This window comes from Notolepis coatsorum (assembly GCF_963971535.1).
Source record: "Notolepis coatsorum genome assembly, chromosome: 2".
Lineage (NCBI taxonomy): Eukaryota > Metazoa > Chordata > Actinopteri > Aulopiformes > Paralepididae > Notolepis > Notolepis coatsorum.
This window is the reverse complement of record NC_140166.1, coordinates 47,427,440-47,441,806: the sequence shown is the minus strand read 5'-3', so window position 1 is coordinate 47,441,806 and position 14,367 is coordinate 47,427,440. Positions and strand designations below refer to the sequence as shown.

At 46.8% G+C, this 14,367-nt stretch overlaps 1 protein-coding gene across 3 annotated transcripts in view; it reads left to right on the top strand.

Moving 5' to 3' along the window:
• ppp3cca (protein phosphatase 3, catalytic subunit, gamma isozyme, a) overlaps positions 1–13,242 on the top strand; it is a 128,577-nt gene extending 115,335 nt beyond the window's left edge. For 2 of the 3 annotated variants that reach the window (XM_084337925.1, XM_084337924.1), the window contains exons 12-14: positions 6,806–6,903; positions 9,929–9,955; positions 12,858–13,242. In XM_084337925.1, the coding sequence (XP_084194051.1) occupies positions 6,806–6,903; positions 9,929–9,955; positions 12,858–13,021 (289 nt within the window). In that variant the 3' untranslated portion in view covers positions 13,022–13,242. The remainder of the gene's footprint in view (positions 1–6,805; positions 6,904–9,928; positions 9,956–12,857) is intronic. The other variant, XM_084337926.1, reaches the window with a different exon arrangement.
• The last annotated feature ends 1,125 nt before the right edge of the window (positions 13,243–14,367 follow it).

Below are 14,367 nucleotides of genomic sequence, written 5' to 3'. Positions count from 1 at the left end.
TGTCCTGTGGATGGGTTAGTGTCCTGTGGATGGGTTAGGGTTAGTGTCCTGTGGATGGGTTAGTGTTAGTGTCCTGTGGATGGGTTAGTGTTAGTGTCCTGTGGATGGGTTAGAGTTAGTGTCCTGTGGATGGGTTAGTGTTAGTGTCCTGTGGATGGGTTAGAGTTAGTGTCCTGTGGATGGGTTAGTGTTAGTGTCCTGTGGATGGGTTAGAGTTAGTGTCCTGTGGATGGGTTAGTGTCCTGTGGATGGGTTAGTGTCCTGTGGATGGGTTAGTGTCCTGTGGGTGGGTTAGTGTCCTGTGGATGGGTTAGTGTTAGTGTCCTGTGGATGGGTTAGTGTCCTGTGGATGGGTTAGTGTCCTGTGGGTGGGTTAGTGTCCTGTGGATGGGTTAGTGTTAGTGTCCTGTGGGTGGGTTAGTGTCCTGTGGATGGGTTAGGTTAGTGTCCTGTGGATGGGTTAGTGTTAGTGTCCTGTGGATGGGTTAGTGTTAGTGTCCTGTGGATGGGTTAGTGTTAGTGTCCTGTGGATGGGTTAGGTTAGTGTCCTGTGGATGGGTTAGAGTTAGTGTCCTGTGGATGGGTTAGTGTCCTGTGGATGGGTTAGTGTTAGTGTCCTGTGGATGGGTTAGAGTTAGTGTCCTGTGGATGGGTTAGGGTTAGTGTCCTGTGGATGGGTTAGGGTTAGTGTCCTGTGGGTGGGTTAGAGTTAGTGTCCTGTGGATGGGTTAGAGTTAGTGTCCTGTGGATGGGTTAGGGTTAGTGTCCTGTGGATGGGTTAGTGTCCTGTGGATGGGTTAGTGTCCTGTGGATGGGTTAGAGTTAGTGTCCTGTGAATGGGTTAGTGTCCTGTGGATGGGTTAGTGTCCTGTGGATGGGTTAGTGTCCTGTGGATGGGTTAGTGTCCTGTGGATGGGTTAGTGTCCTGTGGATGGGTTAGTGTCCTGTGGATGGGTTAGTGTCCTGTGGATGGGTTAGTGTTAGTGTCCTGTGGATGGGTTAGTGTCCTGTGGATGGGTTAGTGTCCTGTGGATGGGTTAGTGTCCTGTGGGTGGGTTAGAGTTAGTGTCCTGTGGATGGGTTAGTGTCCTGTGGATGGGTTAGTGTCCTGTGGGTGGGTTAGAGTTAGTGTCCTGTGGATGGGTTAGTGTCCTGTGGGTGGGTTAGAGTTAGTGTCCTGTGGATGGGTTAGTGTCCTGTGGATGGGTTAGTGTTAGTGTCCTGTGGATGGGTTAGTGTCCTGTGGATGGGTTAGTGTCCTGTGGATGGGTTAGTGTCCTGTGGATGGGTTAGTGTCCTGTGGATGGGTTAGTGTCCTGTGGGTGGGTTAGTGTCCTGTGGATGGGTTAGTGTTAGTGTCCTGTGGATGGGTTAGTGTTAGTGTCCTGTGGATGGGTTAGTGTTAGTGTCCTGTGGATGGGTTAGGTTAGTGTCCTGTGGATGGGTTAGTGTTAGTGTCCTGTGGATGGGTTAGTGTTAGTGTCCTGTGGATGGGTTAGTGTTAGTGTCCTGTGGATGGGTTAGGTTAGTGTCCTGTGGATGGGTTAGTGTTAGTGTCCTGTGGATGGGTTAGAGTTAGTGTCCTGTGGATGGGTTAGTGTCCTGTGGATGGGTTAGTGTTAGTGTCCTGTGGATGGGTTAGTGTTAGTGTCCTGTGGATGGGTTAGAGTTAGTGTCCTGTGGATGGGTTAGTGTCCTGTGGATGGGTTAGGGTTAGTGTCCTGTGGATGGGTTAGGGTTAGTGTCCTGTGGGTGGGTTAGAGTTAGTGTCCTGTGGATGGGTTAGAGTTAGTGTCCTGTGGATGGGTTAGGGTTAGTGTCCTGTGGATGGGTTAGTGTCCTGTGGATGGGTTAGTGTCCTGTGGATGGGTTAGAGTTAGTGTCCTGTGAATGGGTTAGTGTCCTGTGGATGGGTTAGTGTCCTGTGGATGGGTTAGTGTCCTGTGGATGGGTTAGTGTCCTGTGGATGGGTTAGTGTCCTGTGGATGGGTTAGTGTCCTGTGGATGGGTTAGTGTCCTGTGGATGGGTTAGTGTCCTGTGGGTGGGTTAGAGTTAGTGTCCTGTGGATGGGTTAGTGTCCTGTGGATGGGTTAGTGTCCTGTGGGTGGGTTAGAGTTAGTGTCCTGTGGATGGGTTAGTGTCCTGTGGGTGGGTTAGAGTTAGTGTCCTGTGGATGGGTTAGTGTCCTGTGGATGGGTTAGTGTTAGTGTCCTGTGGATGGGTTAGTGTCCTGTGGATGGGTTAGTGTCCTGTGGATGGGTTAGTGTCCTGTGGGTGGGTTAGTGTCCTGTGGATGGGTTAGTGTCCTGTGGGTGGGTTAGTGTCCTGTGGATGGGTTAGTGTCCTGTGGATGGGTTAGGGTTAGTGTCCTGTGGATGGGTTAGTGTCCTGTGGATGGGTTAGTGTCCTGTGGATGGGTTAGTGTCCTGTGGATGGGTTAGTGTTAGTGTCCTGTGGGTGGGTTAGTGTCCTGTGGATGGGTTAGTGTCCTGTGGATGGGTTAGTGTCCTGTGGATGGGTTAGTGTCCTGTGGGTGGGTTAGTGTCCTGTGGGTGGGTTAGTGTCCTGTGGATGGGTTAGGGTTAGTGTCCTGTGGATGGGTTAGGGTTAGTGTCCTGTGGATGGGTTAGTGTCCTGTGGATGGGTTAGGGTTAGTGTCCTGTGGATGGGTTAGTGTCCTGTGGATGGGTTAGTGTCCTGTGGATGGGTTAGTGTTAGTGTCCTGTGGGTGGGTTAGGGTTAGTGTCCTGTGGATGGGTTAGTGTCCTGTGGATGGGTTAGTGTCCTGTGGATGGGTTAGTGTCCTGTGGATGGGTTAGTGTCCTGTGGATGGGTTAGGGTTAGTGTCCTGTGGATGGGTTAGTGTCCTGTGGGTGGGTTAGTGTCCTGTGGATGGGTTAGTGTCCTGTGGATGGGTTAGTGTCCTGTGGATGGGTTAGTGTCCTGTGGATGGGTTAGTGTCCTGTGGATGGGTTAGGGTTAGTGTCCTGTGGATGGGTTAGTGTCCTGTGGATGGGTTAGTGTTAGTGTCCTGTGGATGGGTTAGGGTTAGTGTCCTGTGGATGGGTTAGGGTTAGTGTCCTGTGGATGGGTTAGGGTTAGTGTCCTGTGGATGGGTTAGGGTTAGTGTCCTGTGGATGGGTTAGTGTCCTGTGGATGGGTTAGTGTCCTGTGGATGGGTTAGTGTCCTGTGGATGGGTTAGTGTCCTGTGGATGGGTTAGTGTTAGTGTCCTGTGGATGGGTTAGTGTCCTGTGGATGGGTTAGTGTCCTGTGGATGGGTTAGTGTCCTGTGGATGGGTTAGGGTTAGTGTCCTGTGGATGGGTTAGTGTCCTGTGGGTGGGTTAGTGTCCTGTGGATGGGTTAGTGTCCTGTGGATGGGTTAGTGTCCTGTGGATGGGTTAGTGTCCTGTGGATGGGTTAGTGTCCTGTGGATGGGTTAGTGTCCTGTGGATGGGTTAGGGTTAGTGTCCTGTGGATGGGTTAGTGTCCTGTGGATGGGTTAGTGTCCTGTGGATGGGTTAGGGTTAGTGTCCTGTGGATGGGTTAGTGTCCTGTGGATGGGTTAGTGTCCTGTGGATGGGTTAGTGTCCTGTGGATGGGTTAGTGTCCTGTGGATGGGTTAGGGTTAGTGTCCTGTGGATGGGTTAGGGTTAGTGTCCTGTGGATGGGTTAGTGTCCTGTGGATGGGTTAGTGTCCTGTGGATGGGTTAGTGTCCTGTGGATGGGTTAGGGTTAGTGTCCTGTGGATGGGTTAGTGTCCTGTGGATGGGTTAGGGTTAGTGTCCTGTGGATGGGTTAGTGTCCTGTGGATGGGTTAGTGTCCTGTGGATGGGTTAGTGTCCTGTGGATGGGTTAGTGTCCTGTGGATGGGTTAGGGTTAGTGTCCTGTGGATGGGTTAGGGTTAGTGTCCTGTGGGTGGGTTAGGGTTAGTGTCCTGTGGGTGGGTTAGGGTTAGTGTCCTGTGGATGGGTTAGTGTCCTGTGGATGGCTTAGTGTCCTGTGGATGGGTTAGGGTTAGTGTCCTGTGGATGGGTTAGTGTCCTGTGGATGGGTTAGGGTTAGTGTCCTGTGGATGGGGGTGTTGTCATCCTGAAAGAGACCACTCCCATCATGATAGTAATGTTCTTTGTGAAGCTCCTCACACTAAGCTCCTGCCATGCAGGCTCAAGTAACGAACCCTCTTTCAAAGTCACTTACAGTAGATATTTTACTCTTGCCATCTTGATCCAAAACCAAGGTCAACAGGGCCTGCTCTGCATTTTCATACCTGCCACAGAGCACGCCATTAATTTAATTGCTTAATTGTATCATTCAGTACACCTGTATGGAAGCATCTTCGTTTGTTTTTCCACTCATTTGTTCTGGTTTTTCCTTTTAATTTGGCACCAGTCAGTATGTGTGTGTGATTTATTATTATTATTATTATTATTATTATTATTATTATTATTATTATTATTATTATTAATAATAATAATAATAATTAACTTTTTCTGAAAATCACTAAACCCAGAAAGGCTTTATCACATGACACTTTGATTGTAATGAGATTGGAGGGATAAATAAAAGCAGAACATGTGAAAACGAGAGGATGGTGTAGACGGGAGAGTTGGTAAAATTAATGAATTCAGTCGAGTGGGCAATGAAGTTGTGTTTAAAAAAACGCTGCGCTGCTCTGCCACGATGAATGGGCTGCCACCAGATGAGTCATGAGGCACTTAGGCGGTGTAACGACATTAGACGTTATTCCAGATTAATGCTGCTGCCGTTAGCCTGTCAGACTTGGCCAGTGGGCAAGACGTGAAGCCGCCCTCTGGCTGTGTGGCTCTAGTTTACTGTTTAGTCTCTCCAGATAGACTCATTGGCCTCCCGCAATTTCCAAATGCTTCCGCGTCAACCTGTCTGTACTATACTGAGAGAGCTCAACGAGGAAATGAATGGAGCATGGAGTAACAGCACAATTAAATCTTAAAATACTGATTCAATACCAGGCTGAGTACCATTTGCTGGAAGAGGACACACTTGTAGGCTAGGACAGGTATGACTCTGAGTTTCGTCATTTTCCTGTAGCGATTGATTTTGTGAGCTTACTCACTGGCATATTTTATAATATTTTTTGTAAAAACCCGTTCAGAAATTAGTCTTTGAGAGAGGTTCGGTTACAGTGTAAAAATAAAAATAAAAAAAACTCTCAAATCCATTTCCTCATCCACGGCCGTTCATTCTGAAGTGTGCTTCACTTCTCGTTTTCGCTCGTCAACTTTCACCTACTTCCTGTATTTGCACCCCACCCCCACCCCCCCCCACGTGGGGTATCGTTGGAAAGGTACACTCATTGGGTACAACGCTGACCAGTCATTTTCGCCATCAGCAGATGATTGGCAGTTCTGGATCGACTGGAGTATGGGGTTGTCATCTGACGCGCGGCGCGTAAAAAGACGCTCGCCTGACATATCGTCATGTAACTCGAGAAACGAGGCACGGATTTGGTCGAGTGAGGTGGTGTTCGAACGGCAACAAATAGATCTATAATTTATATGTTCAGCGAATGCAGCCCTGAGCCGCTAGACACTCGCAAAGTGCCGTTACGTGTGTGCATGGGCTTGAGGGCCCGATCTTTTTTTTTTTGCTGCGACCGTCAAGGGAAAATGTCAGAATTCTTTGTTTGCCATAACATGGTAAGTAAATTAAAAAAAAACTATTTCTGGAAAATCACTCATATTGGTCGAGCACAATATATGTGACCGAACTCGCACCAATTACATCAAATAAAACTCACTGGTGACCAAGTATCCGTTCGAGAGGAAAGATCTAGTCCCGACATTAAAATTCTGATTGCACAAAACGGGCAGGATTGTAAATGGAGAACTTTTTATTCCTAAATCTACACCAATATATCTTTCACCCAGAGTGAAAATTGAGTAGTCCGCCGAGGTGGGAACGGGATGAAACGATACAGCCTTCACCTTACGGCCTACAGTGCTCTGGTTGAAGCACGTGTCGAGGTGGCAAGAAAGGGGGTGATTCTTGTAGCCAGGGTGATTCCTGTAGCCAGGGTGATTCCTGTTTCCTGTAGCCAGGGTGATTCCTGTTTCCTGTAGCCAGGGTGATTCTTGTAGCCAGGGTGATTCCTGTAGCCAGGGTGATTCCTGTAGCCAGGGTGATTCTTGTAGCCAGGGTGATTCCTGTAGCCAGGGTGATTCTTGTAGCCAGGGTGATTCCTGTAGCCAGGGTGATTCCTGTAGCCAGGGTGATTCCTGTAGCCAGGGTGATTCTTGTAGCCAGGGTGATTCCTGTAGCCAGGGTGATTCCTGTAGCCAGGGTGATTCTTGTAGCCAGGGTGATTCCTGTAGCCAGGGTGATTCCTGTAGCCAGGGTGATTCTTGTAGCCAGGGTGATTCCTGTAGCCAGGTTGCTTGCAGCTCATCACAAATGACACGCTTGCTATGGAATAGATCACCACCAACTCTCTGCACCCAATAGAATAAAACAATGTTAGATAACATAACAACAAGTGTATGAATTTGTAACTGACTTTACACAGTACATTTCGCAGAGTACATTTTACTCAAACTGAATACATTTTACTCAAACTGAGTACATTTTACTCACTTTGAGTAAAATGTACTCAGTTTGAGTAAAATTGACTCTGCAAAATTTACTGTGTAGAAAAATATTCCTTTTTGAAGTGAACACTAAAAACGTGTGAGGGCTACATACGTAGTTGCATCACTGGCCCATGTGCAGAACAGGTGGGCTCTTTTCATTTTTCAGTTTTGAATTTTCTTGTGTTTTTGCACTAGGGAGGAGAGTGAGAGTGTGCTACAACTGAAAGGGCTGACACCCACTGGGACCCTGCCTTTGGGAGTGTTGTCCGGGGGCAAGCAGATGTTGGAGACCGGTAAGTGTCTTTCATCCTTCTCCCTTCACCTCATTTTCCATGGTTCACCCTTTCAGCAGCTACTGTCTAACCAGTCGGTCTGGCACTCCCCCAGGGAAGCACCATTAACCTATAAACACTGCACCATTCTCCCTGACTTAACAGCACTGTCTCCGCATGGCCCTTAACATCCAAGATACATGGTTGTTGTATGTATTGAAGTCCGTAAGATGGGGGGGTAAGCGGTAAAGAAAATAAAGGCCCTAGAGGTGAAGTCACAGTGGCGATATGGAAAAGTGCTGTTCCCACTCAAGCTCATGGCTTCTCTTCGACGAATAGAGCTGAACATGGCACACATGTGCAAAGGTTAGTAGCTGGATGCTACTGAAGCTCCTGTTCTCAGGGAAGGATGGTAGCTGGCTGCTACTGCAGCTCCAGTTCTCAGGGAAGGATGGTAGCTGGATGCTACTGAAGCTTCAGTTATCAGGGAATGATGGTAGCTGGATGCTACTGAAGCTTCAGCTCTCAGGGAAGGATGGTAGCTGGCTGCTACTGAAGCTCCTGTTCTCAGGGAAGGATGGTAGCTGGATGCTACTGAAGCTTCAGCTCTCGGGGAAGGATGGTAGCTGGCTGCTACTGAAGCTTCAGTTATCAGGGAAGGATGGTAGCTGGATGCTACTGCAGTTCCAGTTATCAGGGAAGGATGGTAGCTGGCTGCTACTGCAGCTCCAGTTCTCAGGGAAGGTGTGGGTATTGTGTGAGATCAGTGGGCTGTTTTTGAAACATTTGAATGGCCTATCAAACCAAGATATATTGGCACTGAACACACACGGCTATTATTCAGTTGCTGTATTATTTTTATGAATAATCGGGCCATCACGGGCGACTCTATGAACACAATTGGCAGTGTTCGTGGGTGGGAAGCCGGTCGGGTCCTGGTCTGGGGGAGATAGCATGAACCTCTGTTTGTGCTACAGTGTTCGGAGGAAAAGTAGCAGTAGAAAGGCATACAAATTTTAATAAATAATGGGCCATCACTGTAGGAATCCATAGCATAATCATAAGCGGAACATACGCACATTCCTCAAATAATAAAGAAAGAACCCGCTAACTCTTCTCCAACACTCGTCCATTGGACAACCGTTTGAGAGCCAGATAGTACCATTGGTCCACTGATGGTAGTAGACCTAAAGAGGTCTCTCCTTGATGTCCCGTATAGAGAAAGGTGGCATGAGGCTTCCCTCTGCATAGTCACAACCTGGCAGTCTCTTTGCAGGGTGTTAGATCAATGGTGGCATGCCCACAGCAGGAAGCTTTGACTAGACTTTGGATTGAGCCCCCCCCCCCCCCCCCCCGTGGCGGAAAGCCTTTGGGCAGAGCTGTGGGGCAAGGAGGTCCGCCAGCCCCCTGATCTAAAGGTCAGAGCCAGGACCTGATGTGCCAGAGGGGCCTGTCAACTCGCAGAGAGAGAGCCGGGACGTTTCCCGCCACGCTGGAGGTGGACAGAGGGGCTGCAGGCAGACCGGTCAGAGGAGAAGCCACGCCCCCATCTGACCTTTTCCACAGAATGCCATTGTCTGGGTCCGCTCCCCAGTCGCAGCTTTTCCACAGGATGACACCAAAAGAGAAGGGAAAAAACATCTCACAGTCCGGCCTGTAATTCCTCAGAAGCCTGTTCCTTTTTTTAACAGCACTGTCTTCCCAGCTAATGTGAGAGAAGATTCCAAAACGCATGTGTCCCTTCCTGGACATGCAAGGCTTCACTCAAGGCTAGTTGCACCATTAGAGTTGTTTTGCAAGTGTCACCAAACAGGGCGCGTCATTATGCAGCGCTGGAATGGAGAGATTGTTTGTGGCTGAGGTTCCTGTAGCTGGAAGCCGATATCTCTCAACCAGAACTCTCATTCATCATCAACACATCAGAGCCATTTCTCTGAGAGGAGAGAGACATGGTCCAATCAACACATTTCAGAAGATTTGATCATCTAATCATGAGTTCAGCATTCAAGTCCCATACCTGTGCAACCGATGGCAATGTGCATGTGTGTGTGTGCCTGTTTGGTGTGTGTTCATCCGTGCACACACCAATCACTTTGTGTGTGTTTTGAATAGCGTGTGCGTGTGTGTGCGTGTACGTGTGCGTGTGTGTGTGTGTCAGTCTTAGGCTCTTTTAGCCCATGAGCTCAACCAAATCCCCCCTCATCTCTTCACACCTAAGCTCTCATGACCCTTTAACACCCACTCACCCACTCATTCTCCTATGAGAGTTGGACGACATTCCACTTGCATTCCACTGTCAAATGTCTGCCCAAACAGGAAGTAAACAAAGCTAATACTCATTATTTCCCCCTTAAAATATTGAATAAATAATATAATTATTTTTATAAATAATAAAATTCCATGTCATCTGTGCAGCCTCGTTTATTCTCTGTGTCCATGGAAACTATGAACACAGCCATAAAGGTATGGTTTCCTTACACAGAAATGGCGTAGCACTAAAGCCCCTTTTACTTTTCTGATAATGCATAACTCATGTTCAGACAAGCTTAATATTTGGTCATTTGTAATATTTTGGTTGCGGATGTCTGGATTTGGTAAAAATATTAGCTTTTTTGCGCAGAGCTGTTTAGGAGGCTGTGACTTACATACGTAGCTCTGTGTAGGAGTCCATCACTCACTCACTCACTCACTCACTCACTCACTCACCCACCCACCCACTCACCCACTCACTCACTCACTCACTCACCCACTGACCCACTCACTCACTCACCCACCCACTGACCCAGCCAACCACCCACTCAGTCATTACTCAGTGTAACATTTTTACCACTGACTGCAGTGAATTACACATATTATTTGACTGCGCCATCATGGGTGTTGGCCAGTTCCCTGGCCTGTGTTCATTCCTGCCCCATTGATTACATTGGGATTTGTGTTTTTTTTTATTCTGACTTTCTGATGTGATGATAATGCTGGCTGCCATTGACAAATCCCCTTTCCCCCCCCCCCCCCCCCCCCCCTCTCGCCACAACTCACATTTACATAGCCACCCTCGAGGCAGAGGAGGCAAAAGGTACGCATTGGCCACATGGATTATTAGCCCACGTGTGTCTTTGTTGTGTGTTCATGTTCACTTTTTTTTTCTTTTTCTCTAGAACAGACTATTCTTTTAACTACTTCCTGTACTTGTTTCACCCTTTTCTCTCTCACAGCCATTTCTGTTAGTCGTAATGATATTACAATCACCTGTACCACTGTGTGTAAATGGCTGCTCTTGCATCACCAGTACCTTTACTAAACTGACGGAATAAGCTAATGTAGAGAGGGCTCTAATCACTGAGGGAAAATCGGCTTTTATATAGAGCAGGGGTTTGGGCTTTGGATAGTCCCTTGTTTACAAGCAGGTCCCAGGGGTTAGAGTGGCTCCCCCACCCCGGAGAAAAGCCTGCTTACTGTAGATGTGGCTCAGATAAGGCTCCAGGCCACGGGGACCTCCCCTCCCGGAGATATTTCCAGAGCCTAATCCTGTTACGCGGCCTGGCTTGTTGCGACACTGTCTGCTCCTCCTGTTGACGTGGCAGTCTTTCATCACGGAGCAGACACCGCCACCAGCCCCGACACGAGGCACGCCGCCAGGAGATGCAGAGGGGCCTCGTTAATAGAATAGAAATACTTTATTCATCCCGAGGGAAATTTGGCACTAGTACAGATCGCTCGCAGTATTTATTTGTTTATTAAAAGGATCCCCGTTAGCTGGACGCCTTGACGTCGAGCTAGTCTTCCCGGGGTCCAAGACAGACACACACAAACGTAAAACATAGACACATACATAATCAAGCGATCCATAATAATTTATTAATCCTAATAACAAAAGGATTAAATCTATTTCATTGGTCGTAGAATTCTTTTTTAATTCAAAAGACTGAAATTAAGACAATCGTGTTCATTCTATTTTAAACTAAAGAATGTAGGTAGATTCTGAGTCGGTTCTTAAAACATGCCTTTCCACTGATGGAACTAATGTTACTTGGAAGGTTGTTCCATGAAACGGTAAACATTTAGGTAGTCAAAAACAAAAGTCCAGAAGAAGAATAAAAAATAAGACTTAAGAATAAAATACGAGGGAGCTCCAGTAGCTCACCGCGTATCTCGGCGCTATTTCGGCGTCGGGGACAACCGTGCGCGTCACGGATCTGGGGTACACGAGTTCGACTCCCGGACTCGCCGTATTTTCTCAGAGTGTCTTCCCCTGATCTATATCCCATTCAACCTGTTTCTGTCGGTCATGCTTGACCAGAAAAAGCAATAAACGCTAAAAAATGAAGCTTAAAAAAAAAATATATATATACGGTCCGGGATATACATTTTCTATGTTATGTTATGTATATACGTTCTAATATAAAATATACAGTAAAAATAGACAGAGATATACAGTAAGTGTACAGTAAAGAGTACAGTGTTCGATTTAAGAGTAAAGTAAAAGATGATCACACATATCTGGTTGTGCAAGGGTACCCTTTGTTTTGTGTTAGCCGTAGATCCACGTGAAACCTTCACGTCAGGGTGTTTGTTCACCGTCTGTCTGTTGTTCACCTTCTGGAAACATTGAATTCCCCATAGTTTCTTGCACGGTCACTTACAGTGTATTTCTTATTTGCTCATGTTTTCTCTCTGGTTTCCTTGGCTCTTGGAATCATACCGTAAGTCCTGTTTGGTGTGAGGTGTTGTTGTGTTACTGTACAGTAGCGTGTCCCACTGTTGTGCTGTTACTGTACAGTAGCGTGTTTTGCTGTTACTGTACAGTAGCGTGTGAGGTGTTATGCTGTTACTGTACGTAGCGTGTTTTGCTGTTACTGTACAGTAGTAGCGTGTGAGGTTGTGCAGTTACTGTACAGTAGCATGTTTTGCTGTTACTGTACAGTAGCGTGTCCCACTGTTGCGCAGGGTGCTAGGAGCATGTGTTGTGTTTATTGGTCGTCCTCCCTGTCTTTTGTGGGCTGTAACGTGCATTAGACCAGGGGGGGGCTGTAACATGCATTAGACCAGGGGGGGGCTGTAACGTGCATTAGACCAGGGTGGGCTGTAACGTGCATTAGACCAGGGGGGGGGGCTGTAACGTGCATTAGACCAGGGGTGGGCTGTAACGTGCATTAGACCAGGGGGGGGGGGGCTGTAACGTGCATTAGACCAGGGGGGGGGGGGGGGGGGGCTGTAACGTGCATTAGACCAGGGGGTGGGCAACGTTTGCAAGGCAAGAGATCTACTTTTCCCCTTTCCTAGGCTAGAGGGATCTACCATAGCCAGCCAAGCATGAAGATCACAGCCACTTTTTAGGCTTTATTGTTATTACACAACCCTTTTTCACGAACCTGGAAATCCATGAAGGGAATCCCAATTTAGATTTGTTGCCAGTCCAAGCTAAATTGAAGTTGGGAATATAAATATTGTTATAGTTGCATATTGTAGAGGTGGGAATTGCCAGACACAAAATATATTTTTTTGATTTGATCCCATTCAGTACATTGTGGTTTTCCACCAGTTTACTGTGTAATACTATCTGTACAAACATAATTGTTAGACTTCATGATTAAAAACTCAATAGAGTCAATAGATGTAAATGATGCTGATGCTTCCGTTTGTCACAGCATGGACTATGGAGTATTGAAATTTGTGCAGCAAATGTCTGTGCAGAATCGTAAAAAAGGTAGAATTGCGATTCATAACGTGAATTGATTATTTTGCACCCACCCCTGGCTCTTTGCAGGCCATTTTGCTCTTATGCCATGCTCACGTTGGAATTCCTTTCCACCCTGTTCCCGTCTGTTCTCTGGTTGGGAAAGGGAATCCCAAACTGATCATGACATAAGAGCAAAATGGCCACCGTGTGAATAATGAGCAGATAATTCTAATAAAAAAGGGGTCGTTTTCAGTTGTGTCTAATACCCCCTCCTCTCTTGTCTACGTATCCCCTCCAGCCATTCAAGGCTTCTCTCCCACGCGGAAGATCCGTAACTTTGAGGAGGCGCGTGGCCTGGACCGCGCCAACGAGAGGATGCCCCCTCGTAAAGACAGCCAGCAGCCGGACGGCACCGCAGTCAACGCCAACGCTCCCAACAGCAAGAACGGCACCAACGGATAGAAGGCGGATATACCCACAACCCCCCCCCCCCCCCTCCTCGGTATCGCACACTTTCACTGAGACTGTCTCATCTCCTGCCTCTCGGACAGACCAAAATTAACTGGACACACATCAGCTGGGCCATATAGGACTGTCTGGGAGAGCGCTTTCAGCCACTGGAAGAAATTACACATTTTGAGTGTTGGGTGTTGGGCTGGGGTGGGGTGGTGGGGAGAAGCGGAAAGCTGTTTTATTTATTAAATGAATTATATTGGATATATTCTGTGTATTAGCTACAAATTATCGACTGAATACATTTCTCAGTTAAAATGTTGTACGTTGATGTTATAACATGTTAAAGGTAAAAAAGAAAGAAAAAAAAACGGATGAGAGGTTTATTTTTTATTTTAGGTCATTAATGATACAGCTAGATAGTTGGATCACTCGTCCAGGAGTTAGTCAAATTAAAGATTTTCTGTTGTTCGATGTGCTTGGAAAGGGAAAACTTGGCTTAACCCTTTCACAACCACACTACAGAAGGTTAACATAGTGTGGTAGTGAAAGGGTTAACCTTCTGTAGTGTGGTTGTGAAAGGACTTTGGTCGTGTGGCAGTGAAAGGGTTAACCTTCTGTATTGTAGCAGTGAAAGGGTTAACCCTTTGGTAGTGTGGTAGTGAAAGGGTTAAATCACAATCACTGTAGCCTGAGGAGCTGTTTGGATTTTTCTATTTTTCTCTTTTCAAGAGATTGTGCACAGTGAGGACTTAACCGTGGGTCCGTTGAAATGTGTGTGTGTGGGGAGGGGGGTAATAAGGGAAGTAGATGATATCAGAAAATGACTGCGAAGATATTATTTTATACCTCCAGGGGAACTTCATTGAGGGCATTCAGTATCATTTAAGTTTGTACTAGTAAGTTGTACCAAAATACGGCAACAAAATTTGAAGCCCAAAATCACTTAATGGCATTTGCAGCTGCTTCAATGTTTTGTTCCAGTATTTTTTGTTGCAATTATTGAGTACATTTATTATTAAATAAAACTCCTGGATATAACTATTGATTCACCAAGGAAGGAAATAGTTTTATGAAGGATTGAGGATTTGTGTCATTGATAGTTGGCTGATTTGTGTCATTGATAGACTGGCTGGTTGTCATGACTTGTTAACTACCTGTGTTCGCTCGATGGTTGCTCTCGCTGAAACCAAAAAACCCCAAATCTGGTTGAAAAAGGGAAATTCAGTATGTCTTATTTCATCACTAGAACATTACCCACCAATACTCTTGCTTCCCATCTGGTTGCGCTTCGCTTGAACATTGGAGTTAAGCCAACTTGTCTACGGAGCTCAGTTGCTGCACATGGAGACTTT